General features: G+C 34.6%; 1 protein-coding gene across 12 annotated transcripts in view; it reads right to left on the bottom strand.

Moving 5' to 3' along the window:
* The window catches only part of r3hdm1 (R3H domain containing 1), a 38,877-nt gene that overhangs the window by 8,471 nt on the left and 4,013 nt on the right, over positions 1 to 26,393 (bottom strand). For 3 of the 12 annotated variants that reach the window (XM_026235696.1, XM_026235706.1, XM_026235708.1), the window contains exons 2-19: positions 18,254 to 18,439; positions 16,528 to 16,735; positions 15,676 to 15,711; positions 14,894 to 14,980; positions 10,110 to 10,239; positions 9,928 to 10,006; positions 9,587 to 9,646; positions 8,480 to 8,620; positions 8,296 to 8,404; positions 8,035 to 8,130; positions 7,327 to 7,355; positions 7,137 to 7,190; positions 6,817 to 7,034; positions 4,689 to 4,940; positions 4,371 to 4,534; positions 2,805 to 2,888; positions 243 to 485; positions 28 to 148 (exon numbers count right to left, since the gene is read on the bottom strand). In XM_026235696.1, the coding sequence (XP_026091481.1) occupies positions 28 to 148; positions 243 to 485; positions 2,805 to 2,888; positions 4,371 to 4,534; positions 4,689 to 4,940; positions 6,817 to 7,034; positions 7,137 to 7,190; positions 7,327 to 7,355; positions 8,035 to 8,130; positions 8,296 to 8,404; positions 8,480 to 8,620; positions 9,587 to 9,646; positions 9,928 to 10,006; positions 10,110 to 10,239; positions 14,894 to 14,980; positions 15,676 to 15,711; positions 16,528 to 16,704 (2,080 nt within the window). In that variant the 5' untranslated portion in view covers positions 16,705 to 16,735; positions 18,254 to 18,439. Of the gene's footprint in view, positions 1 to 27; positions 149 to 242; positions 486 to 2,804; positions 2,889 to 4,370; positions 4,535 to 4,688; positions 4,941 to 6,816; positions 7,035 to 7,136; positions 7,191 to 7,326; positions 7,356 to 8,034; positions 8,131 to 8,295; positions 8,405 to 8,479; positions 8,621 to 9,586; positions 9,647 to 9,927; positions 10,007 to 10,109; positions 10,240 to 14,893; positions 14,981 to 15,675; positions 15,712 to 16,527; positions 16,736 to 18,253; positions 18,440 to 18,538; positions 18,640 to 23,067; positions 23,259 to 26,393 lie in introns of those variants that run through there. The other 9 variants (XM_026235698.1, XM_026235697.1, XM_026235700.1 and 6 more) reach the window with 9 other exon arrangements.

The following is a 26,393-nucleotide window of genomic DNA, read 5'->3' as shown; positions in this document are numbered from 1 at the left end:
AGACAGGAAGTGCATGTGTGTCTGTACCTGTCTGCTGCGGTGGCAGTGTCTGACTCTGGGGGGCGCTGTAGTGTACCGGCGTCACCGCTCTGTAGTGTTGGGTGGAGTGTGGATACTGTCCCGGGGCGCAGTAACACGCCGACACCTGCTTTAAACACACACACACAGACGACAGGTCTCATCCTAAACCCTCGCCTGTGGTCACATGATGCAGGTAATGAACCACGCTCGTGGGTTTGTACCTGCTGCATGGGCTGCTGTATGTATCCGTGCGGCTGCAGGACGGCTTGATTGACGGGGGTGGGATGGGGGTAAGCGTGGCCGCTCATGGGCTGTCCCGCCGATGAAAGCATGTAGCCGGTGGGCGGAGGGTTCTGGAGCACAAGGGATTGTGGGTAGAGGCCCGTGTGGGGGTCCGGAGCGTCACCCGAAGGCTGCCGAACGAGATTCATCTGGCCAAACTGGGCACTTAAACCATCCTGTTGCTGTTTTAATACACAAGAGAACAGCTTCAGTTTCAGTTTCATAACTAAATATTAAAAGCAACAACAACAAAAAACTAAAATACTTTGTGGTAAATAAATCACTTTTATATATATATATATATATATATATATATATATATATATATATATATATATATATATATATATATATATATATGCTAAATATATTTAAGAATAAAATGTCTATTTAATTTTATAATAAATGATTCATCAATAATATTTGTTAGGAAATACTACATATTATAATCTACATTACATACATTGATACAGTTTATCAATATGGATGGACAAATAATACACTTTATAATGAATATTTAATTAAGAAGTGAAAAAAAACATTACTCTGTTAATTACTCTACATTATTTTAAATGTGATTTGATAATGCATAGTTTTACATTTATAAAAAAAAAATCTATTTCTGTAAACCAGTTTTATTTTTAAAAATAGTTTGAAAAATGATAGAAAATAGTTATTTCTTTTTATAATAAATGTAGATTTCTATATATAATTTACACTATTGTAAATGTGATTAAGTGATTTTAAATGCATGTTTATTTTTAAATCCTTTATTATTTTAATATATGATATATATATATATATATATATATATATATATATTTTTTTTTTTTTTTTTTTTTTAACTCTCATCTACGAAATTAATTATGTGAGAATTTCTTGAGTGAAACTAAGCTATGTAGGAGATAAATGAATTATGTACTTAAGTAAAATTTATGTAATATCTTTAATACTACAAAAAATTATTTACTCAAGGACTTGTGGCTGGGTAAAAATAAATAATAATAACAAATAATGTCAAAGTATAAATAAATAAATAAAAAAATCACTTTTTATCAATTTAACACATCCTTGCTGAATAAAAGTATTGATTTTATTAAAAAAATATATTTATATTTTAAAAAGATAGCTTTTTTTTTTTTTACATCAAAGTATCACATGTTCTGAAAAAATAATAAGCAGCAGAACTGTTTCCAACTTTGATAATGAATCATCATATTAGAATGATTTCTAAAGGATCATGTGATAATGATCCTAAAAATTCAGCTTTGCATCACAGAAATAAATTATCATTTAAAGTATAATAAATTATTTTAAAACAATTATTTTAAATTGTAATAATATATCACAATATTACATTTTTTTCTGTATTTTTGATCAAATAAATGCAGGATTGATGAGCAGAAGAAACTTCTTTCAAAAACATTAAAAATAGTAATGTTTCCAAACTTTTGGTCTGTACTATGTGTGTATGTGTGTATATATATATATATATATATATATATATATATATATATATATATATATATATATATATATATATATATATATATATATATATATATATATATATATATTAAACAATTAAACTAATGAATTTGGACCATTTTTTAAATCAGTCAATCTCCCTCATTTGAAACCCAAGGGTCATTTGGTTATGCAACAAAAGGAGATATTTTTGTAGAAGTGGATCACACATTTTCAAAAACTAAACCAGGGCGTCACATCGAGGACTTTAAGCTTTTAAAACCAGCAGAGATCAAAGTGCGGCCCACCATCCACCAGGACCAGACACGGCATCACAACTGCTGCACATCGTTGTATTAAAAAAGTAACAACATCTGGAGCCACTAATTATTGATGTGGTCTGAATTTGTTAATGAGGGGGTTATATTTGGTAAAAATGGGTCACACAGTAAAAAATGACAGAAGTGACCCAATTAAGTCATGAGCCCCTCCGCTAGGCACCGCTAACTCACATGGGACTCATTTTACTAAATTTGAAGAGATTAATCAAAAGTGACAGAAATAAACTGGACTTTCTTTGGGACCCTGTAACACACCGAGATCAGAAACTGGATGGCAACAGAATACGGAAATAAAAATAAAAACATTAAAATAGGAGAAGAATAGGGGCAAAGCTGAAAAAAAAACAAAAAAAAACAGAAAATAGGAAAAAAATGTGTACACTTTTGTAATAATATTTAATTGAATCATATAGTGAGTATATTAAAAGTCTAAAAAATAATGAATAAATAATTTTAAATTAATTATATAATTTTATTATTAAAAAAACATTATAAGAAAAAAATATATATAAAAAATGTTAATGTAAAAGTCTGAGTTGTGAATGTTCTGGTATGTATGTTTCGTATATTAAACTTTTTTTCCAAATGTTTCCATGATATAGCCTCTTTAATAAATGGAGGGGAAAGAGAAACGAAAGGTTTAGAGAAGGACAGGCGTCGTGATGGAGAGACAGTGAAGGAGGAGAGAAGTACCACAGTGTAGTGTTGAGTGAAAGCACCAGGCGGGAGAGGAGGACAGGAAGAGACGGCAGCAAACTGCACGGGCTGAGCAGACGACTGCAGAGAAACACAGACAAAGAGCAAGAGACCGTCAGAGATCAAGCCAAAAGAAGGACAGAACGAACGAGACGTCAGGGAGAAACTTCTGATCTGATAAAGATAACTTACAACTTCACTAGCGCCAATCACAAGCCAAAAATATATTACTAAAGAATCGAATCAAATTTGATTTATATAACACAAATAAAGACAACAGTAGTTGACCATTGTGCTGTACAAAACGCATAAATATCTAAAAAAAAAGAGAATAAAAAGAGAGTAAAGCAATGATAACGCAAAATTATCAGTGCTTTAAAAGCAAGAAGCAACATTTTTAAATCAATTCTTTTACAAATTGGCAGCAAGCGCAAAGAGTGTAATATCGGGGAAATAAGATGAAATGCATTTTGAACCATCTGATAATAAAATATGTGTTTAGAAACCCTTAGCCTTAGACAACCATCTTAATTGAGAGAGAAAAAAATTATATTTTTGGGTTATGACAGATAATCGATACGATGATTACTTTAAATGTATAAATGATAAAGGATGAATGAGAATACTACATTACATTTTTGTGCTGTTGTATTCTTAAGCATGACTTTCAAAACTGAGAGATACTGACAGCCATTTAGTACATTGTTATAGCCCATAACCGATATGATGACTACTATTTTAAACACTGCTTTGACTGTAGATGTGCAAAGATTATTAAATGATAATTTTTTTATCATAAAGGAATAAATGTAAGTAAATTGAATTAAGAAATATCTATTTACAAAAATCTGACAAATTCAACTTAATTCGAAAATAAGAAAAAAATCCAAAAAGATTAAAAAACTAGACTGAATAAAATAATAATAATAATAATAATAATAATAATAATAATAATAATAATAATATGTAGATATAACTATATATACAGATATAGAATAAAAAAAGACTATATTACAATATAATTTAAATATAAAAAAATAATTTGACTAAAATGTAATACATTTTAATATAAACATGTTTAAAAAAGAAATTCAACTGAGTAAGAAAAATAAGAAAACTAATTGAAATTAAACAATCATTTAACATAAAATAAAAAAGAAAAGGAAATTAAAATAACATAAAATTAGATAAAAACATGATTACAAATACGATTAACCTAAAAAGGTTAAGACGATATAATAACCTAAAAATAAATATAAACTGAATATAAAAATAAAAAAGTAAATTATCTGAATATATTTAAATATTAAAATTAAAAATAGGAATTTCAACTAAAAACATTTGATTTATTTTTATTCTTTATTTTTATTTAATACCAAACACCAAAAAACACGAATTAAAATGAAATAAAATTCAATTAAAAAATAAAACTAAATTATTTTTTAATATAAAAGTATTAAAGAAATAGAAAAATAAAAAAGATTTAATCAATTATTTTAAAATAAAAACTCCAAAACACAAAAAAAGAAAGAAAAAACCCCCAAAATGATTGTTTTTCCTGACCTGTGCTAGAAGGTGATTGGCTGGATGAGGCTGAGGGGGAGGAGGAAGAGGGGGAGGAGGCGGGGGAGGATGTAGAGTCATGGGCTGCTGGCCCCGCCCCTGCTGTGATGTCATGGTGGGGTTGTAAACCACCGGACTGCCATCAGGGTTCACAAAAGGCTGACCTGTAAGACAAAAACCAAACAAACACGATTTGAAATTCAACTCTGCATTTACGGACAATTTATTTTGCGCAACAATTAATTAGTATGAAAAATTAGTATCGCGAATAACAAAACCTCCATCCTTAGAAGTAAATGTTGGTCAGGTGCTACCAACCTGTCTGTGGATTGAGCAGCACGCTGCCCGGCGGGATGGCGGTGTTGTCCAGAGGAACGATGTAGAAGCTAGCGTTAGCGTTAATGTTAGTGTTAGTAGTCGCGTTCTGAGAGGCCGGGGCCGGAAGAGGGGCCGCGGGGGCCACGGTGAAGCCCCGACCGGGCTGGGATAGAACAGGGGCAGGTAACGGCAGCTGAGACGGCCGAGAGAGCGACCCGGAAGAAGAACCTACGCTACTAGAAGAGTCTGAACCTGAAGGAGGGTAAAGAACGAAAGAGTTTTTACTATACCAGGTAGGAGATGAGGGAATGAATGAAGAGGGGTTGATGGGCGGGGCAATAAATAGATGACAGGAAATGATGTCATCAGAAAGGAAAAATAGCCATGCGTGGTGGATGAAATAAAAACCAGCCCAAAAAAAGATAAATCTGACGAGTTCATACTTTTTCAACAACGAGCATTATTAATTATTATAAGTTTTTATTACTAATTTTATTCAATCTGTATTTATTTTGTATTAATATCCATATTTAAATATATCGTTTTTTATTGATAATTAAAATCCAGAATTATATGTACTTTTATTAATACTTACCATTATTGCTACTACTATTAGTTTTTTTTTTACTATTATTTAAAAAAAATGATTAAAAATGTAATTAAATTTTAACAAAATATTGATATGACTGCAAACAGATTTTTTATTAGTAATTAAATAAACAAAACATTTAAAATTTGAACCCCCCTCCATCACCACAAAATGTAGTTTTTTTTTATTTATTTAAAATTGTTAGTAAAAAAAATAAAAAAATAAAATACAAATAAGTTACTAATTGAAATACAAATTAAATTATAAAATAAAAATAAATACACAATTTCTTATCCGATGCTTACATCTTGAAGCAACCAAATAAATAAATAAAAATAAATAAAATCCTGATGAAACCACCGGAAAACAACACCATTTGCAATCATTTGAAGGGCTGTTCAAATGTAACTGGGCAGGAGGAAAGATCCAGTGGTTGCTAACAGAAAAGGAGCATCATTAAATATTAAAAATGATAAATATATATTGGAGTCGACTCCTTGAGCTTCTAAATGCCAGAGCATAAATAACCAATGAACCCTGAGAGCAGACGACTCCGAATATCAATGTGCTCTCTTAGCTGTTTCTCGACGGACATGAAATGGGTGAAAAGAGGGCAAAGAGATGCTTTCCACTACATTGTAGGGTTTAAAGCATGAACAGGAAATGAGGTCTTCAAAAGAAAAAAACGACGAGCATATCAAAGCAGGATTGGGATGGTGAAAGTGAAATACACTTGGTGGTATTCAGACACTTAAGACAAAAAAAATACAATAAAAATGTCTTAATTACTTCAGAGGCTGGAAAGTCTTTACAAACACTTACAGTAATTCTGACATGAACTGTAGTCTGTCAAAATCATATAAGCTTTATTTAATAACCAGACATGTAGGGATGCACGATATATTGGCGACTGTATGGACGAATATTTCCATTTTTTTTATTATGCATCTGTTTATCCAAGTTATTATTATTTTACAGTTTTTAAATGAAACTAAACCCTCTTAGTCTAAGTCTTTGACTAAAAGTTTAAGATATTCATGTTTTCAGCTATAAATGTAGCTTTGTTACAGCCGATTTAACTAAATTGACTTTAAATAAACTCACAAACACCAACATTTAAACGTACGTCTAGACGCAGGAATAATTATTATATTTTGATGACAAAATTGTAAAGCTTACCATCTCTTTCTTAGAAATAACTAAAGAGTAATATAATGTCATTTAAATTAAATTAGCTGAAATCAATTTTGTACATACAAACCTCAACCTTTCAAGTCGACAGAACGTTGAAGGGGGAGGGGCTTAAAATACGGCCTTGATGATGTCAGCGGAAATGGAAAGTCGTTTCAGCGGGAAACGAACAATTGTTATATTTTAATGAAAGATTATGAAGATAGCTTTAAGTGTACTGGCTTCATTTTGATACGCAAAAAAACTGGATGGATATATAACAGAAAAACATTCATTGTCGGTGAAGTCAGAATCTCTATATATCGTGCATCTCTGCAGAGTCCAGGTGAAGGAGGGAGGGTTATTTACTGGTTTTGGACAGTTTCCCGGTGCTCTTGCTGCTGGCTGTACTGTCTCCTCGGATCAGCAGGCTGATGCCGCTGAAGCTGTTGGCTTTGGTCATGGCGGGCTTCAGGTTCCTGTGGGAGCTGTCTGAATCTGTGCTGCTCCAGGGCCGAGCGTCCGAATACTTCAGCTCGTTCTCAGAGCTGCTCTGACGACTGTTTCCCGAATGCCCGTCTCTCAATCTGAGAAAAGAATTCAAGGATTTTAAAAAAAACAGAGGGCTTAAGTTTCCTCTAAAGTGCAAATCTCACAACCGATAATAAACAAGGCACGCTAAAATCTACCTGAATATCTGTCGTCTTTGCTGAGTGTTAATGAAATTCACGTCCTCTTGGATTCTAGAGGGAATTTAAACACTCTGATCATCATAAGAGAAGAAAACAGACAAACAAGAAAGCAATAAAGAAGCTCCCACAGATCATTTGCTAGCAATGCCATATCATATGTCATTCTTATTATTATTTATTTTTTTACCTTTGATCAAACGGGAAATGTTCTTGTCCCTGCAGACAAAAAAAGAAAAGAAAAACATTTAAAAACATAAATACCAAAAACTGGGTAAATAATTACATATACAACACAATACAATAATACAGATAAAAAAAAGTATTTATCTATCTATCTATCTATCTATCTATCTATCTATCTATCTATCTATCTATCTGTGTGTTACTTCTGAAACATAACATCAAATTTTCTAGCTTAATATAGTAGCTAAATTGTGATGAACTAAACAATTTATTAATTATGCTCAAATTAACTTTTATACATAACAAACATGGTGTATATATATATATATATATATATATATATATATATAGTTGTGATTTATTCTAATAATAAGCATTATATTTATATTACATTATATTTATATTACATTTGTAATAATATACATTTAACAAAAATTGTACTTTTGAAACATAAGATGACATGTTCCAGTTTTTTTTAACTATTTATTAATTATTCTCAAGTTAAGTTGGAAATTATAAATGCTTACAAAAACACATTTTATTATTATTTTAAAAACATTCAACGTTATTTTAATATTAAACATTACACATATAATCATTATTAGTGTCATTTATTACTTGTTCTTGTAAAAACAAACACCAATAATCAATGTCATAATCAAATAACAGGTTTATAGTGAGATCTCTATAGTCTCTTTGTAAGGAGACGCACTTCTGGGGCGAAGATCCTGTCTCTGGCACGCTGGTACTCCTCCTCTCGCTCCTCGATCGATTTACTCCGCCTGTCGTCCTTAAGACGCATCCGCAGCTAAAACACACACACACACACACACACACAAACTCTATTAACTGTATTGCACCATTTTTTTTGATGTATTATATTTATTTATTGGTGGTTGGATTATTTCAAGGAGTATTTGTAAGTACTATATGTTTTTTTTTAACTTATTTAAGATAAGTATATATTTCTGACCCTGCCATCATCCTGGTCCAGGCTGGAGTTATCTCTCTTTAAGATGTAGCGCTTTTGGAAATCATCTGTTTTATCATCTTTAATGTGTTCAGAGAACTTCTGGTCTGGTCTGTAAGGGAAAGCAGCGGTTACATGAAGAAACTCATCTTTATGACAAATGAGGACCATTGAAATCCACACGTACATTCTGGTATTGCTGGTTTTGTTGATAATGACTGATTTCCCGGTCTGATCCACATTATGGTCCAGCCCAAAATACGCCGCCACCCTGTGGAGGAGCATCCTGTGGTATGATGTCATCGGGGGGAACTTTCGCTTTTGACTTCTGTGAGCAAAAAAAAAAAAAAAAGAGTAAAGAAAGAAAAAGAGTTACCTATTGTACATAAGCTAATTTAAAGATGATGATATATAAATAAATGTATATATTTTAAAGCTGCATTAATAACAGCTTTTTTTTTTAATGGCCGATATCTAAAAACAGTATGTAAAGAGAAAATGTAATGCTGACACACACACACACACACACATATGTGTATATGTATATATATATATATATATATATGTGTGTGTGTGTGTGTGTTATATATATATATATATATATATATATATATATATATATAAAATAGGCAAATATGCATCTAAGAAAATTAAGTTATTTACCTCTGTAAAAATACAAGTAAATAAAAAAATGTTTTCAAATATGATAATAATATTTATATTTACAAAATAACATTTAATATTTATGTACATTAATGTCCAATACATAAAAAGGAGGGTGCAAAGAGAGATTTATTGATATATATATATAAACAATTTAATTGCTAAAATAAAATAAATGAATATTTTACATACAATTCTCTACCTCCACTCAATAATATTTTTCCATGAACCATATTTAAATGCAAATCTCAAAAGCGTCAAATACTGAAACATAAGACATTTTTAATAATCAGCCTGACTGCTGATACATCAATCTAAAACTGACAAGCAGGAAAAAATATCAATATGTATAGATAAAATAATAATGCTACGTGTAATAACAACACTTGCATATTGCTATAAATGCATTATTACACATGCACACATATCATATATATGTTTATATATAAAAGTGACACATGAACTTACTGTTCAAATATAATATTCATTTATTTATATATATATATATATATATATATATATATATATATATATATATATATATATATATATATATATATATATATATATATATATGAAAAAGAAATGATGTGAATTTAAGCTGTTCTTCAGTTTTTTGGACTCAACTTACTCGATGTTACTAATGAAGTCCAGAATATCTTGCTCGAGCTTCAGCAGCATCATTCTGTCCCTGTAAAATAACAGCGTTCATTAGCATTTATCACAGCTCATCAACCTGATGAGAATCCAGAGTTATCCACGATATTCAAATGTGTGCCTACAAGCCCCACATCCATCCACATTAACACCCCAGAAGAGCTGCAAGACATGTGCAAAAATCAAGTGTATGTGTCTCTATTTTAAGATACCCAAGTATACATCCTAAATGGGATTTTGGGAGAGAGCTGGAAGAAGCGACAGGAAGAGGCAGTGGCGCTCGTGTGAGGGTGTGTAAATGAGATTTTCACACACCGGGGGTTGTTCTTCAGCGTGTTGACCAGAAACTCGTGGAGGTTGACTCCTGTGGAGTCGGTGTAGTCCTGACTGGGATCTGAGAGAGAGAGATGGAGAGAGATTCATCACACACATTCTGTTGCATCCATCTGGCCTGTGAGAAAACACCTCCTCTGCCAAAAACACACACACACACACACCTCTCGAGAGCGTCTTTTTGGACAGCGGGTCTGTTGTCTCTGGCTTTTCGGAGATTCTCTCACCGTCCTCATATTTGATGGACGTTTCGTCGTTTTCAAAAGACTGACTGAGCTCGATATGAATCTTTTCCTGTTAAAAACCAACAAACAAATCACAGAACACACACTTAGAAATAATCAAACATCAAAGTGCAAAGAGGTTTTCCATTAACATCAGATGCATTCCACAAAGAATTAAGAACATTTATACGTTTCCCCGGTCTCAAAACAACAACAACAAGACTTTTTTTTATGATTAGAAGACAAACAATATCTCTCGTTTTTGTCATTATGAAGTGAGAAAGGTAATTTAAAGCTAATTATGAGCTCTTTCCCTTAGCTGCAGCTAATCAGAGTTTGATTAAAATACTTTGCGAAGCGAATTAGCAGAAGACTTTGTAATCATCGAAAGTAATAAAGACTTGCCTTTTCTCACATAAAAAAACATAGACAAAGAAAAGAAGTTAAAGCTATCAACTAACAACTATTAAAGCTAAATTACAAAATGTTCCATAATGCGCTGCAAAAACATCCAGAAAAAAATTTATAATAACCATAGTTAGGGTTTTAGATTTGTAATTGATAAATTTGTAATTTGTAATTGTAATTGATCAAAGTACTGAAAAAAAAAAACAATTACATTAGTAATACACCAATATATATAAGAATCATACTGGTAATAAAAACAAAACACTTAATCAAATTAATAATTGAATCGTTTTAGCTTTAGATTAATGATTAGATAAAACTAACTCGAAAAAATAAAATAAATAAAATAAAATAAAATAAATAAATCCTTTGTTCAAATGCAAAAACCGAAATGAAATAAAATCATGTAAAAAATTAATTTAAAAAGTGATGATATATTGGCCAGGGTCATTTTGCGAACAAAACCACTCACTGATAATAATTCCCACTTTGTCAACAATTTACACAAATTAATTTGGCTCATATTTCATAAATGAAGCTCATTGTAATCACAGTGTACAGTGTTTTAAACTTATTGACCCAACAGCCAAAAACAGTTTATTATAGTAAATCTATTCTATTCTTTGGGGTTTTGAGGGTATTTGGCCGTTTCGACTGCACATGAATTTATATTTCATGAATGGGATTTACAAACTCCCTTGAGGATATGAGATCATTCTGCCCTTCTGTGAGCTTTGGACTCGATCCCGCCATGATCCTTCACTCGGATGCTAAAACCCGGCTTTATTTCAAACAGAGCGCGAGAAGATCCTGCCAAGTGAACAGCAGAGGCTTTAAAGGGATAGTTCACCCAAAAATTATAATTCTGTCATCATTTATTGACCCCTTTTTGATCCCGAACCTTCTGACCGATTGACGTCTGAAAAGCAGAAAATGAGACGTTTGGCAGAATGTTCACGCTGCTCTTTTCCATACAATGGAAGTGAATGGAAACCAGGGCTGTTAAGCTCCTAAAACGACCAAAAACACAGTAAAAATTATTATATAAATTACATTTACTATGTTTATGGCTATTTAATGCTAGTTTTTAATGTTGAATGTATGGGGAGAAAGAGGCAAATCATTCAAGTTTGAAATCTTTTTCGTTTTGCACATAGCGAACGATGAATGGTTTCATTTCTGGAAGCTTTTTTGCTTGCAACCGTTTTTTCATTCTCTGGCTTTCTCTCCACTCCTCTAAAGAAGAAAGACTGAGAAAGGCCTGAATTAACTGTCGAGCTCCTGAATGAAGACAAAAATGTCATGCTACACGAGGGACGGCGAGAGAGAAGACGAATGGACAGATCGTGAATGAGAAGGTTGTGAAAGAGCGAAGGGAGGGAAAGGTACAGACAGATGAAAAAGGTCTATGAATAGAGACCCTCTTTCCTCGGGGAGGAAGTCTCGTTCACTCGTTCAAGGACGTACACTTGATTAAGGACGTTTATTCGTCTTTCAGACGGTTCGTCCACGAAGACCTTGAATTCTTTTCTTCCTCACCTGAGGAAGAGCACTGCATTAATCCGATTAAGAAAAGAAGCCGATCGTTTCATTTTCAACAAAATGTCTTTAAAAAGCAAGGTTGCTCAAAGGAAATCAACACGGTCTGCTGTCTGAGCCTTAAACATTATGGTCAAGTAATGACGTATTTATATATAAAAATACATTTGAAAACTACAATGCAAGTCAGCAATAACCCACACATGAAATTTATTATTATTATTTTTTTTTACAAATGCTAAATCACCAATTATGATATAAAAAAAAAAAAACTTCAATTTAAAAAAACAATTATGAAAATTCATAAGTATGATGAATATGCAATATTTATATTTGGTTTATTTTAGGTCTTATAAAAGATAAATAAATGCCTGTTATCTAAAAAATGTTTTATGAAAATATATAATTGCACAAAGTTATTTCTTTATAGATTATTAAGTGTAATAAATCAATTATACAGATATATTTTGTGATAAATAAATTATAACGATATAGCTAAAAGTTATACAAGTTATTCATTTATTTAGTGTTTTCATAAACGAATATAAATACATAATTAAAGTAATAAATAAAACCATTAATTATATAGATGAATATGAACATTATAGATGTTAGATATCGGAACATTATACAATTTTATAGATCAATTGTTTTTATAAATTGATATGGATATAAAAATGAATATGATGAATATATAATATGAATATATAGACTGATGAATATATATATAAAAATATATTATATATTCTATTAATTTCTATTAGAATATATATATATATATATATATATATATATATATATATATATATATATATATATATATATATATATATATATATATATACACACTAATAGTAATTCAAAATTACAACATAAACGGTTTACAAAATACAAAAAGAAGTACTAGAAAATCTAAATTATCAAAATGTGCATAGATATTTTCATAAAATATTTGAAATATATAGAAAAGATTTTAAAATGCAGTGTACTTAAATTTCAAGTACTGACGTAACATTGTAGGGAAAAAAAAAGAATTGTGACATATCAATGTGTGATTGCATTGCACAACCCTTTTTACAAAACACCTATTTTTCACAAATCACCATCAATAACCTCCCTACGAAATAACCAAACGCGCAAATAAAGTTGCAGCTGATGGGCTTCCTAATAGCGGCTCTGAGCTGCAGACTAACCTAATAAATAGAACAAAAATGGGGTTTGGAGAAGAACAGGCAATTATAGCAATCCACTGCGCTCGGCAGCTGAGACAGGAAAATTGTATTTGGTGTAGATGATGGATGAATGCAATCCTGCGCTGGGGACGCACACGAGCACCTTCAATAAACGCACAGCTCTATTAAACACACATGCACACACAATCGACTTCAAACACACACACAAGCCTCTTATAACTAAGAGCAGTGCTGATGTTTTGACAGCGGTATTATTAAGGACAAAGGTTAATCCGTTTGATCATACAGTACACTGTGTGTTTTACATTATGTACTGCATACACTAGTAGTCATTAATATTTGTAATGCTTTAGAAAGAAAGAAGTCTCTTATGTTCAACAAGACTGCATTTATTTGATTGAAAATACAATGTGAAATATTTGTACAATTTAAAGTATGATTTCTATTTGAATACCGTATTTTCCGGACTATAAGTCGGAATATAATTTGCTGGTCCTGCAAAATAGTCAGGTGCGACTTATTTATCAAAATTAATTTGACATGAACCAAGAGAAATGAACCAAGAGAAAACATTATCGTCTACAGCTGCCAGAGGGCGCTCTATGCTGCTCAGTGCTCCTGTAGCCTACACTGAAAACATAGAGCGCCCTCTCACGGCTGTAGACGGTAATGTTTTCTCTTGGTTCTTGGTTCTAAATAAATGCGACTTATAGTCCAGTGCGACTTATATATGTTTTTGTCTCCTCATGACGTATTTTTGGACTGATGCGACTTATACTCCGGTGTGACTTATAGTCCAAAAAATACAGTATTTTTTTAAAATGTGATTTACTCCTGTGATGCAAAACTGAATCACTACTCCAGTGTTCAGTGTCACATGATCCTTCAGGAATCACTCTAATATGATTGCTGCTCAATTATTATTGGTTAAACAATATTTGTTTTTTTTTTGGGGGGGGGGGGGGTTCCCTGATAAACAAAGTTCAAAAGTACAGCATTTATTTGTAAAATAAATCATGTTATTAAATGTTTTTGTTGATGTATGATATGGTTTAAAAATAAAAGAATTCATTTTAAAATATAAATATGATTAAAACACTTTAAATTATTAAAATGAATTAAAAATGTAATGCAAAAATCTGTAAATTAAATAGTATTACATATTAAGTACAGTAAATTAATAAATGCTAAATGGTTAAAAAATGGTTTTATTTTGAATAAAAGATGTAATATTATATATATATATATATATATATATATATATATATATATATATATATATATATATATATATATATGATGCTGAAGATTCAACTTTGCGTCACAGGAATAAACTACATTTTAAAATATAATCAAATAGAAAGAAGTTATTTAGATTTGTAATAATATTTCACAACATTCCATTATTTTTAATCAAATAAATGCAGCCTTAGAGAGATTTCTTTCCAAAGCATTAAGAAAACCACAAATGTAAATAGTTTTATATTAAACAGTTGGTGAATTAGCAAGTAAACCAAGTCAGATAAGCTAAAAAGTATGCTAGTCTGTACACACACACACACACACACACACACACACGTTTACCTGTTCGTGCGTCAGTTCTCGGAGCGGAGGCGGAGACGGCTCCTCACACACCGCCAAGCTGCGGACTAACTTTAACTTGCCGTTGGACTGGAGGAGAGCAACCATGGTTACGAAAATGTCTGGCACTCATTCGCAAAAGAACGTCCAACAACGCAACTAAAAATACACAAGCACCATTTTGCCACGTCTCAGGAGACTTTTCAGAGCTCAGGGAGGGGTCTGTGATTAAATCGTTAATTAGAAGCGCGTTTATTAAAACGGACGCTTACATAAAGACCCGACAGCCCTGAAAAGTCCGAAAATCTCCAAGTACGAAAACACAGAATAAACCAGAAACATGCGAATCTTTATTTTTTAGAAATTATAATAAACACAAGAGATGATTCTTTGCAAGCAATGTCTAAACAACTAAAAACAATGTTGCATCAACACACGCACTCAACATAATCACAAAAACAGTTCGGCTGTTTAAAATGCAGTGATGAAACGGCATCAGAGCAGAATTCGCCACTGGAGGTGGGAAAATCTCCGGAGGAGGCGCTCGGGTCTTACAAACCTCCGGCATCTCGGTACATGCTGCAAAAGTGCTAAACGCAGCATCACCCAAAGCACATTTATTATTCTTTACTGACTCGACCAGGGGCTTTTATTCCCACAATGCACTGCCGAACTCTCTCTCTTTTTCTCGCAAGGCACACAGAGTGCAGGCAAACAAAACACAACCAACTGATCCAAAAAATAAAATGAGAGGCAAACCAACTCATGCTGTGATCATACCGTACCTTGGACCGTTTAATAGTCTGTGCTGATTGGACGAGCTGTTGGCAATCAGAAAAAAGGGAGGAAAATGCACATTGTTGGTCAAAGTATGAAATATAGTTAAAATAAAATAAAAAATAAGTAAAATAAAATAAAAAAATATATTTAATATTATATATATATATATATATATATATATATATATATATATATATATATATATATATATAGTTATACAATAAAATATAAAATAAAAAATATAATAAATAAAATTATATATATATATTTTTTTTTTTTGACATCTTTACATATATATACACACACACTTATACATGTCCAGAAGGTCAAAAAGTTGTGCATGTTACTGCAGGTAATATGTAACATTAAAGGAGTATGTGCACCAGTGAAGCAGTTAATTGTGCAGGAGAGGAAAGAGAAATGAACAATGAGTGAGGAATAGAGCTGAGATCAGCATGTGTTTCAATGCACCTGGCCACTGCCCTTTCTCAATGCACCAAGAGCAGATGGTGGCAAAGTCACACACACACACACACACACACACACACACTCGCACGCTCATGCACCCTGAGGGTTTGCAGATAAACCAGCAGGATTTCAGGTGCAGATTAACTGTCCTCCCTCTCTTTCCTGGCATTAGCCAATCACACATCAGCTTGGATCCGATTGGCTGATTCTACTCATCTTGTTGTCTTATCACTATCTTTAAGCAGAGACACTAGGATAATGAAAACCATGGCAACAACATTCCACCATCCCATAATAAGTCATTAGCGAGAGGTTACAATCTAATTTCTTGCTGACTTTAGACTACATTACCCATCAGGCACCACTTGAGGTGCTGTCACCAGGTTTACCTGAGTTTGATGGGAGGAACTTTGGTCTGTCACACACTCCTGGGCGTGTGTGCCGTTGTTCTGGGGTACGTGTTGGGGGTCGTTGGGGGTCGCGGGCGGTTCGGCCACATGCGGCCCGTCACTCTCCAGAACCTTCATAACGTCACAACTTCTGGTGTCCAGAGAAGATTCAGACATTATACTCAGAAGCAAGACCGAAAATCACCACCTATGAGATTTTAAAAAAATAAATAAATAATGCTGATTTAGTTGACCGCTTAATGACGTTAATTTCAATGTGTGATGTCAAAATGATTGGTTCTGCATTTACGAATTGATGCAAAATTGTAAAATATTAATGATTATTAATGACTTCTGAAGCGGCTTTGAAACCTTCATGGAGTGTGCAGTCATGTAACCTAATTAATATCCATTTCCCATAGTAATATTCATTAATTAGCCACCTGACTAAGTGCCTAATTATAATTATATTTTTTTTTAGTCTTGGCCAATCAGTTAAGCCTAAAGGCTAATGTCATTTTTTTTTAAAAGGTAAATTTGCACCTATATGTAATTTGAAGTGAATAAAAATGAGGTTGCAAACTTATGTCATACCATTTTTTTCTGGATAGTTTTGGTAGAGCTCACTTTGGTAACTAAACGAAGGCTGTGTCTTTGAAGATCAAAAAGCAATATTATTAATCATGAGTATCAAAAATGTCATGCTGATATTGAGTCATAACCATTTCTTGAATGCGTAGTCACAAATCCACTAAAATTCATGATGCATTTATGAAGGCTTCACCACAGGATTCATAATTTTGCAATATATGGGAAAATATCAGCTCATAGATATTTATTGGTCACTAATTATTAACATTTTGGTTAAAGAAGAACATGAATATATATATATATATATATATATATATATATATTTTTTTTTTTTTTTTTTTTTTTTTTCTTCATGTTTTTCTTCAACCAAAATGTCAATAATTACAATGAATTTCAGTAGTCTGTACATAACGTGTACAAATCGTGTACATAACTGCTGAAACCTAGATTTGCAAAATATATATTTTTTAAATTTTAAGCCATTTTTTAGATATATGCATATGCATTTACATAGTTTGTAACTATAAGTCACATGAGTTACATAACTAGGTAGATATGCAAAAGAGAATTAATTTACGTAGACCGTGTATACAAATTATAACTATTTAGTATTACAATTTTACAAATTGTAACTATTTAGTAGTCCGTAACTATAAAAGTTACACGTTACATAACTATTTAAAGGTAGAAATGCAAAAGAGAATGAATTATTGTTATGTAACTATTGAAAGGGAAATAAGCGAAAGAGAATGCATTTGTGTCGTCTTTAACTATTGAAATGTATATTTACAAAAGAGAACGTATTTACTTTGTCTATAACAATAAGATACGCAACTAACCTAACTATTAAATTCCAGATGCACAAAAGAGAACGATTTATGTAGTCTGTAATTATAAGTTACCCAAGTTATACTGAAATCTAGACAAATTTAAAGCATTATTTTCATTCATTATTTTACAATATGCATTTACGTAGTCTGTAATGATGAGTTACGCAAGTTACGTGACTACTGAAATCCAGATTCGCGAAAGAGAACTGGGAACTTCTATCCTTCTATTCCTCCTTATTTCACGATGAAACCAAAATGTATTCGTATTTATAAAATGACATCAGCACCAAAGAGACTGTGTTTACCGGCTGTGCTGTTTTCAGGACTGGGCTGGAACCTTAGGGAGCGTAGGACCCTGGGGCCTCTGGAGGCAGCGGGGCGGACTGAGAGACGGACAGGGGGCAGCAGCAGTCCCATGACCCCGTCACAAGCGCTCGGGTCGGGTCGCCAAACCACGGCTCACACACACGCTCCGCATCACCCTCGGACACCTGTCACACACACAAGGACAGAGGTCAGGGGTCAAATACGGCCAGGTCAAGAGGTCAGGGACGCATTGATACAGTAGCGTCCGTAATGGAGAACTGAACTCGTTTGATGGAAAGTCTGGAAGGTCTTCCGGGAGCAGAAGCACTGCAGCACTTCTAAAATAGTGTCAGGGTGGTGACATGAATATGGAGAACAGACAGTGCTGCAGAGAGAGAGGAACATTAAAATACACAGAGAGGAAGTCATGTTTAACGCTGAACCTATGACAAGCATTTCCAAGCATTTCAATGAGCTATCATGAATAAGAAGCCGATCATATGACTCCAACCGCAATTTATAAATATTTTCTGTTGATTGAAATACAATAATAGCAGTTTATATATATATATATATATATATATATATATATATATATATATATATATATATATATATATATATATATATATATATATATATATATATATATATATATATATAGAGAGAGAGAGAGAGAGAGAGAGAGAGAGAGAGAGAGAGAGAGAACTGACTCAATTCAGAATGACTACGTTTAGCTCATGCATATTAATTGAGTCTTGCTGATGTTGCATCTTTAATCTTTCAATAACTTGAAGTACAATAACTTTAATTAATTTGCAAATTTCTTGAGTCAAGAACTCTCCATCTTCAGAAATTTGTATCTGCTGTCTGACCGAGATTGTTATTGCTAACGTATCCCCCACTTTAAACAGATTTTGTTTAAATTAGGTTATAAATATTAACCTAATACAATTAGGTTTAATTTTTTTTTTTTTTTACATTTTTAGTGCTTCAATTAATTTCCGTTTGCTGCCAACATTTCTAGCTTCATATAGGCTTTTAATTTAATATTTATATTTTATTTAATTTCTGTTTTTAATAGTTTTAGATAACACTACTTGTGCCAACTCAACACAGATGACCAAATTAATAATTCTACCGATTTAGTTGTAAAATGTATAGCTGAATACTTTCAATAATTATTTTAGTTAAATTCTTTATAATTTTATTATGTGCTTTTGCTATTTGTATTATGTTAATATTTGTTTTTTGGTTTAATTAAATGAAATGTCATTTTATTTTAATTTCCAGTTAGCAATTTTAGTGCTGTAATTAATTTCAATTAGTTGGAAGCATCTATAATTTTCATTTAGATTTTTTTTTTTTTGTTTCAATAGTTTCAGGTGATGATAACAAATCAATAAAGAAGACCAAATTACCAGACCTCCTGATTTAACTAATTTAAATTACATGAATATAATGAATATTCATAAGTCGTTTCATAACCTTCCTATCATTCAAGCTTGTGTCCGAATGAACTGAACATATGGGCCAGTGTTCGCCTGGGTACCAATGACCCAACAATCCCCCCGCCCCCACCAAAGCACCCCCACCCATCCTGCCACCGCCAATCTAGAAACTCCTGCCAAGTCGAGACCCACTCTGTATCTCGAGGTCAAAAGGGCCTAACCTAACTCGTTAATCCTGCAAAGTACGTCAACTGGGGCCGAATACACTGTCCAATCAGAGTCCAGCTAGAGATTCATGTTACTAAAACCACCGGAGGAGATGCATAGTGACACACACACTGATCAAAATTCAAGGGATTAGCATCAGACGCGATGTGACAGTAACACAGGTGGCGGCAATGACAAGAACAGGTGGGAACGACCACACGAGCGCACACAAACACACAAGCTGTCATCCAATCAGCCAGACGGTCCATCAGCATGATCCATGCAATGAGTATTTGCACACAGGTCACAGGCGTTACTCCACATCACCGACGGAAGTATATGTCTCTTCATCTACTTTGGACAATGGACGGCACAATTGCGCATCTCAAGGACAATTATGACTTATGAGAGCGCTTTTCCACCCACACACGGATCGAAACGCCAACAGTTGGCAGGAATTACGCGAGCACTATTCATAAATATACAAGCATCTCTCTTGCTGCGGGCTAATCTCGAAGCTGCCGTATCTTTTTCTCCGTTTATGTCGAGGTGAAGTGCAAATTCAAATCTGCATTTCAAAATACGCCCTCCACCGCAACTACCCTCGCCTCCTGCTCGCACAACAGTTTTCGCTCCATATTCAATACGTTCTTCCAAGCATCACTAGAGAGAAAAGACTCCCCTCAGACCTCGACGGGTGTTTATTTTCACAAACTTGACAGTACAGATGTCCGAGTTTGACGCTGGAGGATAAAAACACAAAAAAAAAACAAAAGGGGAAATCAACCACGGCAGAAACACACAAATACTCTGGCTGCATCTCAAAAACTACTGCATTTCCGAGCATTTCTATTCGATTGAGCACCCAAATAACGTGTAACGCCCAAAAATGTTGTCTTGGTAGTATGACATTGAGACCAAGTATGGTGCCAAAAGGTTGATGTTTAGTCCAAAAATGCTCTCTAGATGGCAGCTCAGTAGGTACAAAGCCCAAAAAACAATCAAGATATTCTTCTAACAAGTAAAATACTCAATACTCAATATGTCTAGATAGGAACTATACATAATTTCTAAGGTATGACGCCCAAAAATCTTGTTGTGTTAGGCTGCTCACTAGGCTGAGGTGTTCGACAACGATATCTACAAAGACAGCTCACTAGCTTTCAGGGTCTCATACCTCAAAATGCTATTTAGTATGGGTACGATGCCCAAAATTGCTGTATAGAAAGGTAGCACACAAAGTACAATGCCCACCAAAGCCATCTAGGTAGGCAGCTCACTAGATTATGTATAACTCTCTCTAGGTTTGAACGCAAAAAATCCAGCGTAGGTAGGAAGCTCATTTGGAAAAATACCCCAAAATGCTGTCTATGATGCACACAAATGTTGTCTAGGCAAACACTTATACGATTTTGATGCATGAAAATGCAGTCTATGTAGGCAGCTCAATAGGTGTATAATGCCCAAAAAATTCATGTAGGAAATCCGTTCGCTACATATGATGGTCAAAAATGCTGTCTTGGTAAGCGTACATAAAGTTTTTACATTTATGCATTAAGCAGACGAAAATAATGCCCAAAACTCAAATTGTACAATGTCCTACATTCAAGATGCATCTAAAAAAGGCAGATCAGGTATAAGGTATAATGCTCAAAAAGGCTGTCTAGGAAGGTAACACACCAAGTATTAATGGATGATTGCTGTCTGGGCAATCAGTTAATAAGCTTTTGATGTCTGAAATGCAGTCTAGGTAGGCGGCTCAATATGTATAATGCATCTGAGAAACCAGCTCACTAGATCTGATGGCCATGAATGCTGTCTCGGTGGGCGTATAACAAGCTTTTACATTTACATTTATGCATTAAGCAGACGAAAATGACGCCCAAAACTGCTACTTAGGCGGCTCAAATTGTATAATGCCTAAAAATGCTGTCTAGGAAGGTAGCACACTAATTATGATGCACACAGATGCTGTCTAGGCAAACAGTTAACATGCTTTTGATGCCCATAAATGCAGTCTATGTAGACAGCTCACTAGGTGCAATGCCCAGAAATGCGGTCAAGGTAGTTTACCGGGTTTCGAGATCAAATTCTGGGACAGACACACAGACTTTGGGCAGAAGATTTTATTAAACCCCTGCCCACAAACAAATTCTGCCTTTGTTTTATTATATCACAAATCATACCACAAAAAAAAAAAAAAAAGACAAAAACAGACAATACATAGATAAAGCGCAACAACTTTTTGACCTTTTCACAAGTATGTCTGCGACATTCATTATCCTGCTCCAAGCATGTTGTCTAAGACAATAAAGACCATCCATAATTTCCCATTATCAATTATTAATCACCATATTTCAGGAAGCAACGAGCACTTACCCTCCTGATAAAAGAAGTGCATCACTGCGCCGGGCTCCAGGCTACACGTATTTTACTTCACCACTGTTTTAGACTAATATGCAAATGGCCCATATTTCTGGATAAAAGCATCGCTAATGGTTTTCCCTCCTTTTTCCCCCCTCCTTCCACAATCCGTGATCTCAGTGTGTGGCCGCTGTCACAGTCGACCTATTCTTCTCCTCTCCTCTCTTCATCAGTTCATTTACACGATTCGCCACATTAACGATATTAGCCGGGCTGCCTTTGGCTGTAATTTTCACCGACACAAACACCCAGCTTTCCGCTGATAGCAGCCTCAGGCGCTTTTTTAAATTATAAAATAGAGCAATTACGAGAATGTCATTACAAATGGCACACACACACACACACACACACAAAGGCACGGAGTGTAATATGCTGACATTCAAATCTAATCACAAGGAATTTAACATTAGCATGGAATAAGTTTAAATGAGCAGTAAAATGAATTTAGATTATTTTATCATTTATGCTTTTGCATATAATTTCTGACTATATATTTAAAGACAAAGCTCAATTGTTTGAATTTTTTTTATTCTATTAAAAATAATAATAAAAAAGAAAAAACTAAAGTGACTTTTATTCATTGTAAAACTATTCAGTAAAAGTTGTTACTACTTAAAAATAAAAAAATTTTACATATTCACCACAATTAAAACGAGCAAGCAAAAACATCAGCACAGAAATCAAAATGTCCAAGACTTCACTCACACACACACACACACACACACACACACCTGCCTGGCGTTCATGATCCGCTGCTCGGCTCACATCATTAGTTTCCATAGCAGCCCGAGTGCCATCAAACGGAGCGCGCTCAGTGCAGCTCTGCTCTCCTCCGTCTGAGCGCGGAGCATTCACGTACCTGCCCAAAGCCATCGCTGCCGCAATCCTTCCTGATTCTCCTCTCTCTCTCTCTCATGCACACACACTCTCCGCCAAATCAACAGCTGGCCTTTGTGATGTCATCCCTCCCCTGGCCAATCAGAGCGCCCTGAGGGCTGGGTGCAGTATGTCAGCGCTAAGCAGGACTCCACCCTTGAGAGCCAATCAGATGGCCCCTGTGGACCGGAGAGAGAGGCAGACGGCAAAGACACACACACACACACACACAAACACACACACGACCAACTGTGGCGAAGTGCCACTGTGGAACAGTCTGTCAGGGTAGGAGCACGCCAACACTGCAAATCCACCTTATTCGGTTGCACGTAAGCCACCCGTCGAACCCAGTGCCGCAGTTGCACACACGCCCTGCTTAAAGTGTAGTCCCTTTGTGCCTCATGCGCTTAAACTAAAAATCTCTAGATTTCTACGAATGAAAAATACCTTAAGTTAATTGGAGGGAAGTTAGGTAGACGCCCAGGTTTAACGAGCGAGCGCCTTTGTCATTGCTGACTGACGCAGGCAGGTGAGGTCATTGGGAAAAGTGGGTCACGGAAAAACGGTTTGCGCATTACTGACGAAATGTAGCCAAAAACAAATGATAGCCAGAAAAAAAGGATTTGAATATGAATAAAACTATGGCAAACCAAAACGTGCTTTCAGACCAAATGATTTCCAGACAAAACTAACCAAATGCTGTCTGATGACCAAATTTCGTCTACATAGGCAACTCATTAGACAGGGAGCTCACAAAGTTAGATGCTCAAAAATGCTGTCTAGATAGGGAGCTTACTATATTTCATGCTCAAACATGGTCTTTAGATAGAAAGCTAGCCAGACAAAAAAAAAACAGAGACACTGTCTAGGTAAGCAGCACACTAGGTTTGATGCTATCTAGATCACTTGTTTTGATGATCAACGATGTGTTCTAGATAGTGGGCTAACTAGGTAAAATGGCCAGAAACGCTGTCTAGATAAGTGTCTCACTAGGTTTGAGGACCCAAAATGCTGCCTAGATAGTGAGATAACTTGGTACAAAGCTCAGAAACACTGTTTATGTAGGAAGCTCACTGGGTTTGATGCTCAAAAAATGCTTCAAGATAAGACGGTAAGTAGGTAAAAAAACCAAAAATGCTGTTTTAAAAAGGAGTTAAGTAGGTAAAATGACTAATGACTCAAAAATGCTGTTTAGATAGGGAGCCAAGTAAATACAATGTCAAGAAACACTGTTTATTGTTTAATGTCCAAGTTTTGGTCTACTTAAGCAGCTCACTGAGTATAACACCAAAAATGCTGTCTAGATGGAGAGATCAATAGATTTTATTCCCAAAAAATGCTGTCTAGATAAGGACCTTACTCGTTTTAATCCCCAAAAATTCTGTCTAGAAAGGGAGCCAAGAAACACCATTTTATGTAGGTGGCTCACTAGGTTCGAGGTCCAGAAATACTGTCTAGATAGACATGCCCATGCATTACAGGTAGGCAGGCAATTCACAATATTTGATTCTCAAAAACAGGCGTCTAAGTAGTCAGCTTTCCTGTGGGATGCTCAAAAATGCTGTGTAGGTAGGAAGCCCAATATGTTCGATTTCCGAAATGTCATCAAGGTAGGTAGGCACGATGCTCAAAACCGCAGTCTATGTAGGCAATTCAAAGGCAACATGCTTCCAGACTAAACAATATATCCAGACAAAACTACAAATTAACAAACAATCATCATCTTGACGTGATTGTGACTGACTGCACCGACAACTACTGCGGTTTTCGCTGTAAAGAAAAAAAAAAAGTCGACACTGACAGTTGCACAAAGCCAGTCAAGTTAAAGTAAAACTCCCCATTCACCGAGCGGCTCCTTTCAGTGAAAGAGAAAATCTGCAAAAAATTCCAGCTAAACGGCGTATTACATGAGTCTCATTTGCATAACAAAAGACCAGAGGGGGGGAGGACTGGCACTGCTGGCTAATTGTAGCCCAAGATGCCATTCGCCTGCGGAGGAAATGTGACAGCCGCATTTATTCTGCTTTCCCCCGATGGTGTCCACAAGCACGGTGGGAATAGCCTCGGGATAAGGGGCGAAATTTGCAGACGCCTTTTAATAAGCACGTTGGGGGGAGGGGGACAGTTAACGTTGTGCTTCAGGACTAGCTTGACCAAGAAACCTTATCCATGCAAAACAGCGAGAGCGAATGAAAAAAGCTATGGATTACTAAAGCAGCGGAGGCAGCAGGAGGTAGCACAGTAGTAATTTGTATCGGATATTATCTCATTAGGGAGAAACGTCCAGCTCCACGCTGATTACCGAAAGAGAGAACAGGTCAATAAACTCTATAGCGCCCCAAAATACCACGGCGCCATAATTCACCACACCAGTCATTATTCTCGTTAATACATAGGGAAGAAAGAAGGTCTGCTGTCTGCCGGCTTTTCCAGCCATGTAGGAGCAGAATGAGAAAATGTGTTGACATTTAAAGGTGACCGGTCACAACGGTCATTTCTCTGATCCAGGTGACACCTCTGGGCAGCTCTGAAACCCGGACGCATGCAAGAACAATGAGCCGATGAGGGTTTAGTGGAAATCTGGATGCGAGATGCTCTCAAGGCGATAACAAATCTTGCTGTAAAAACAGAGTGGTCCTGCTCTAGATCCTCAGTGTTTATTGGGTGAGCAGGGAGCAGAGGGTGAACAGGTAACATTTAAGATGACGACAGATTTTTTTCCAAAAGCATAACCAGACTTTGACCTCTTTTGGACATCAGTTTAATTTAATACTATTGCTCATTCCTTCACACAAATGTCTGGCTTTAGGATTCACTCTATTTTTTTGGGGTGGACAAGGTGCAATGGGGCAAACGGGAACAATTTAAGACGAGAGAATATATTTTGGCAAAATCATAAGGTGATCCTGTCCCCTTATTTGAAAACCAATTCAACTGTACTGTATATCCCTATACACTCCCTAACACAAACAGCTGTGAACTCTCACTTTTTGGGTGAACAGGGCACACAAGGTGAAAAGGTAACACTAAAAATGATTTGCCAAAAACTTACCAAAATGTCTATGAACTTTTTTTCGATACCACTTAAAACTTTATATCACTATAACCTTCATTAAGTTGCTCTAATTTCACATTATGTTTTGGGTGAAAAAGGCGAAAAGGTAATATACAAGATGATAAT

Source organism: Carassius auratus, chromosome 47 (genome assembly GCF_003368295.1).
Source record: "Carassius auratus strain Wakin chromosome 47, ASM336829v1, whole genome shotgun sequence".
Lineage (NCBI taxonomy): Eukaryota > Metazoa > Chordata > Actinopteri > Cypriniformes > Cyprinidae > Carassius > Carassius auratus.
The sequence above is the reverse complement of the archived record's forward strand: the minus strand, read 5'-3'. Positions and strand labels throughout refer to the sequence as shown.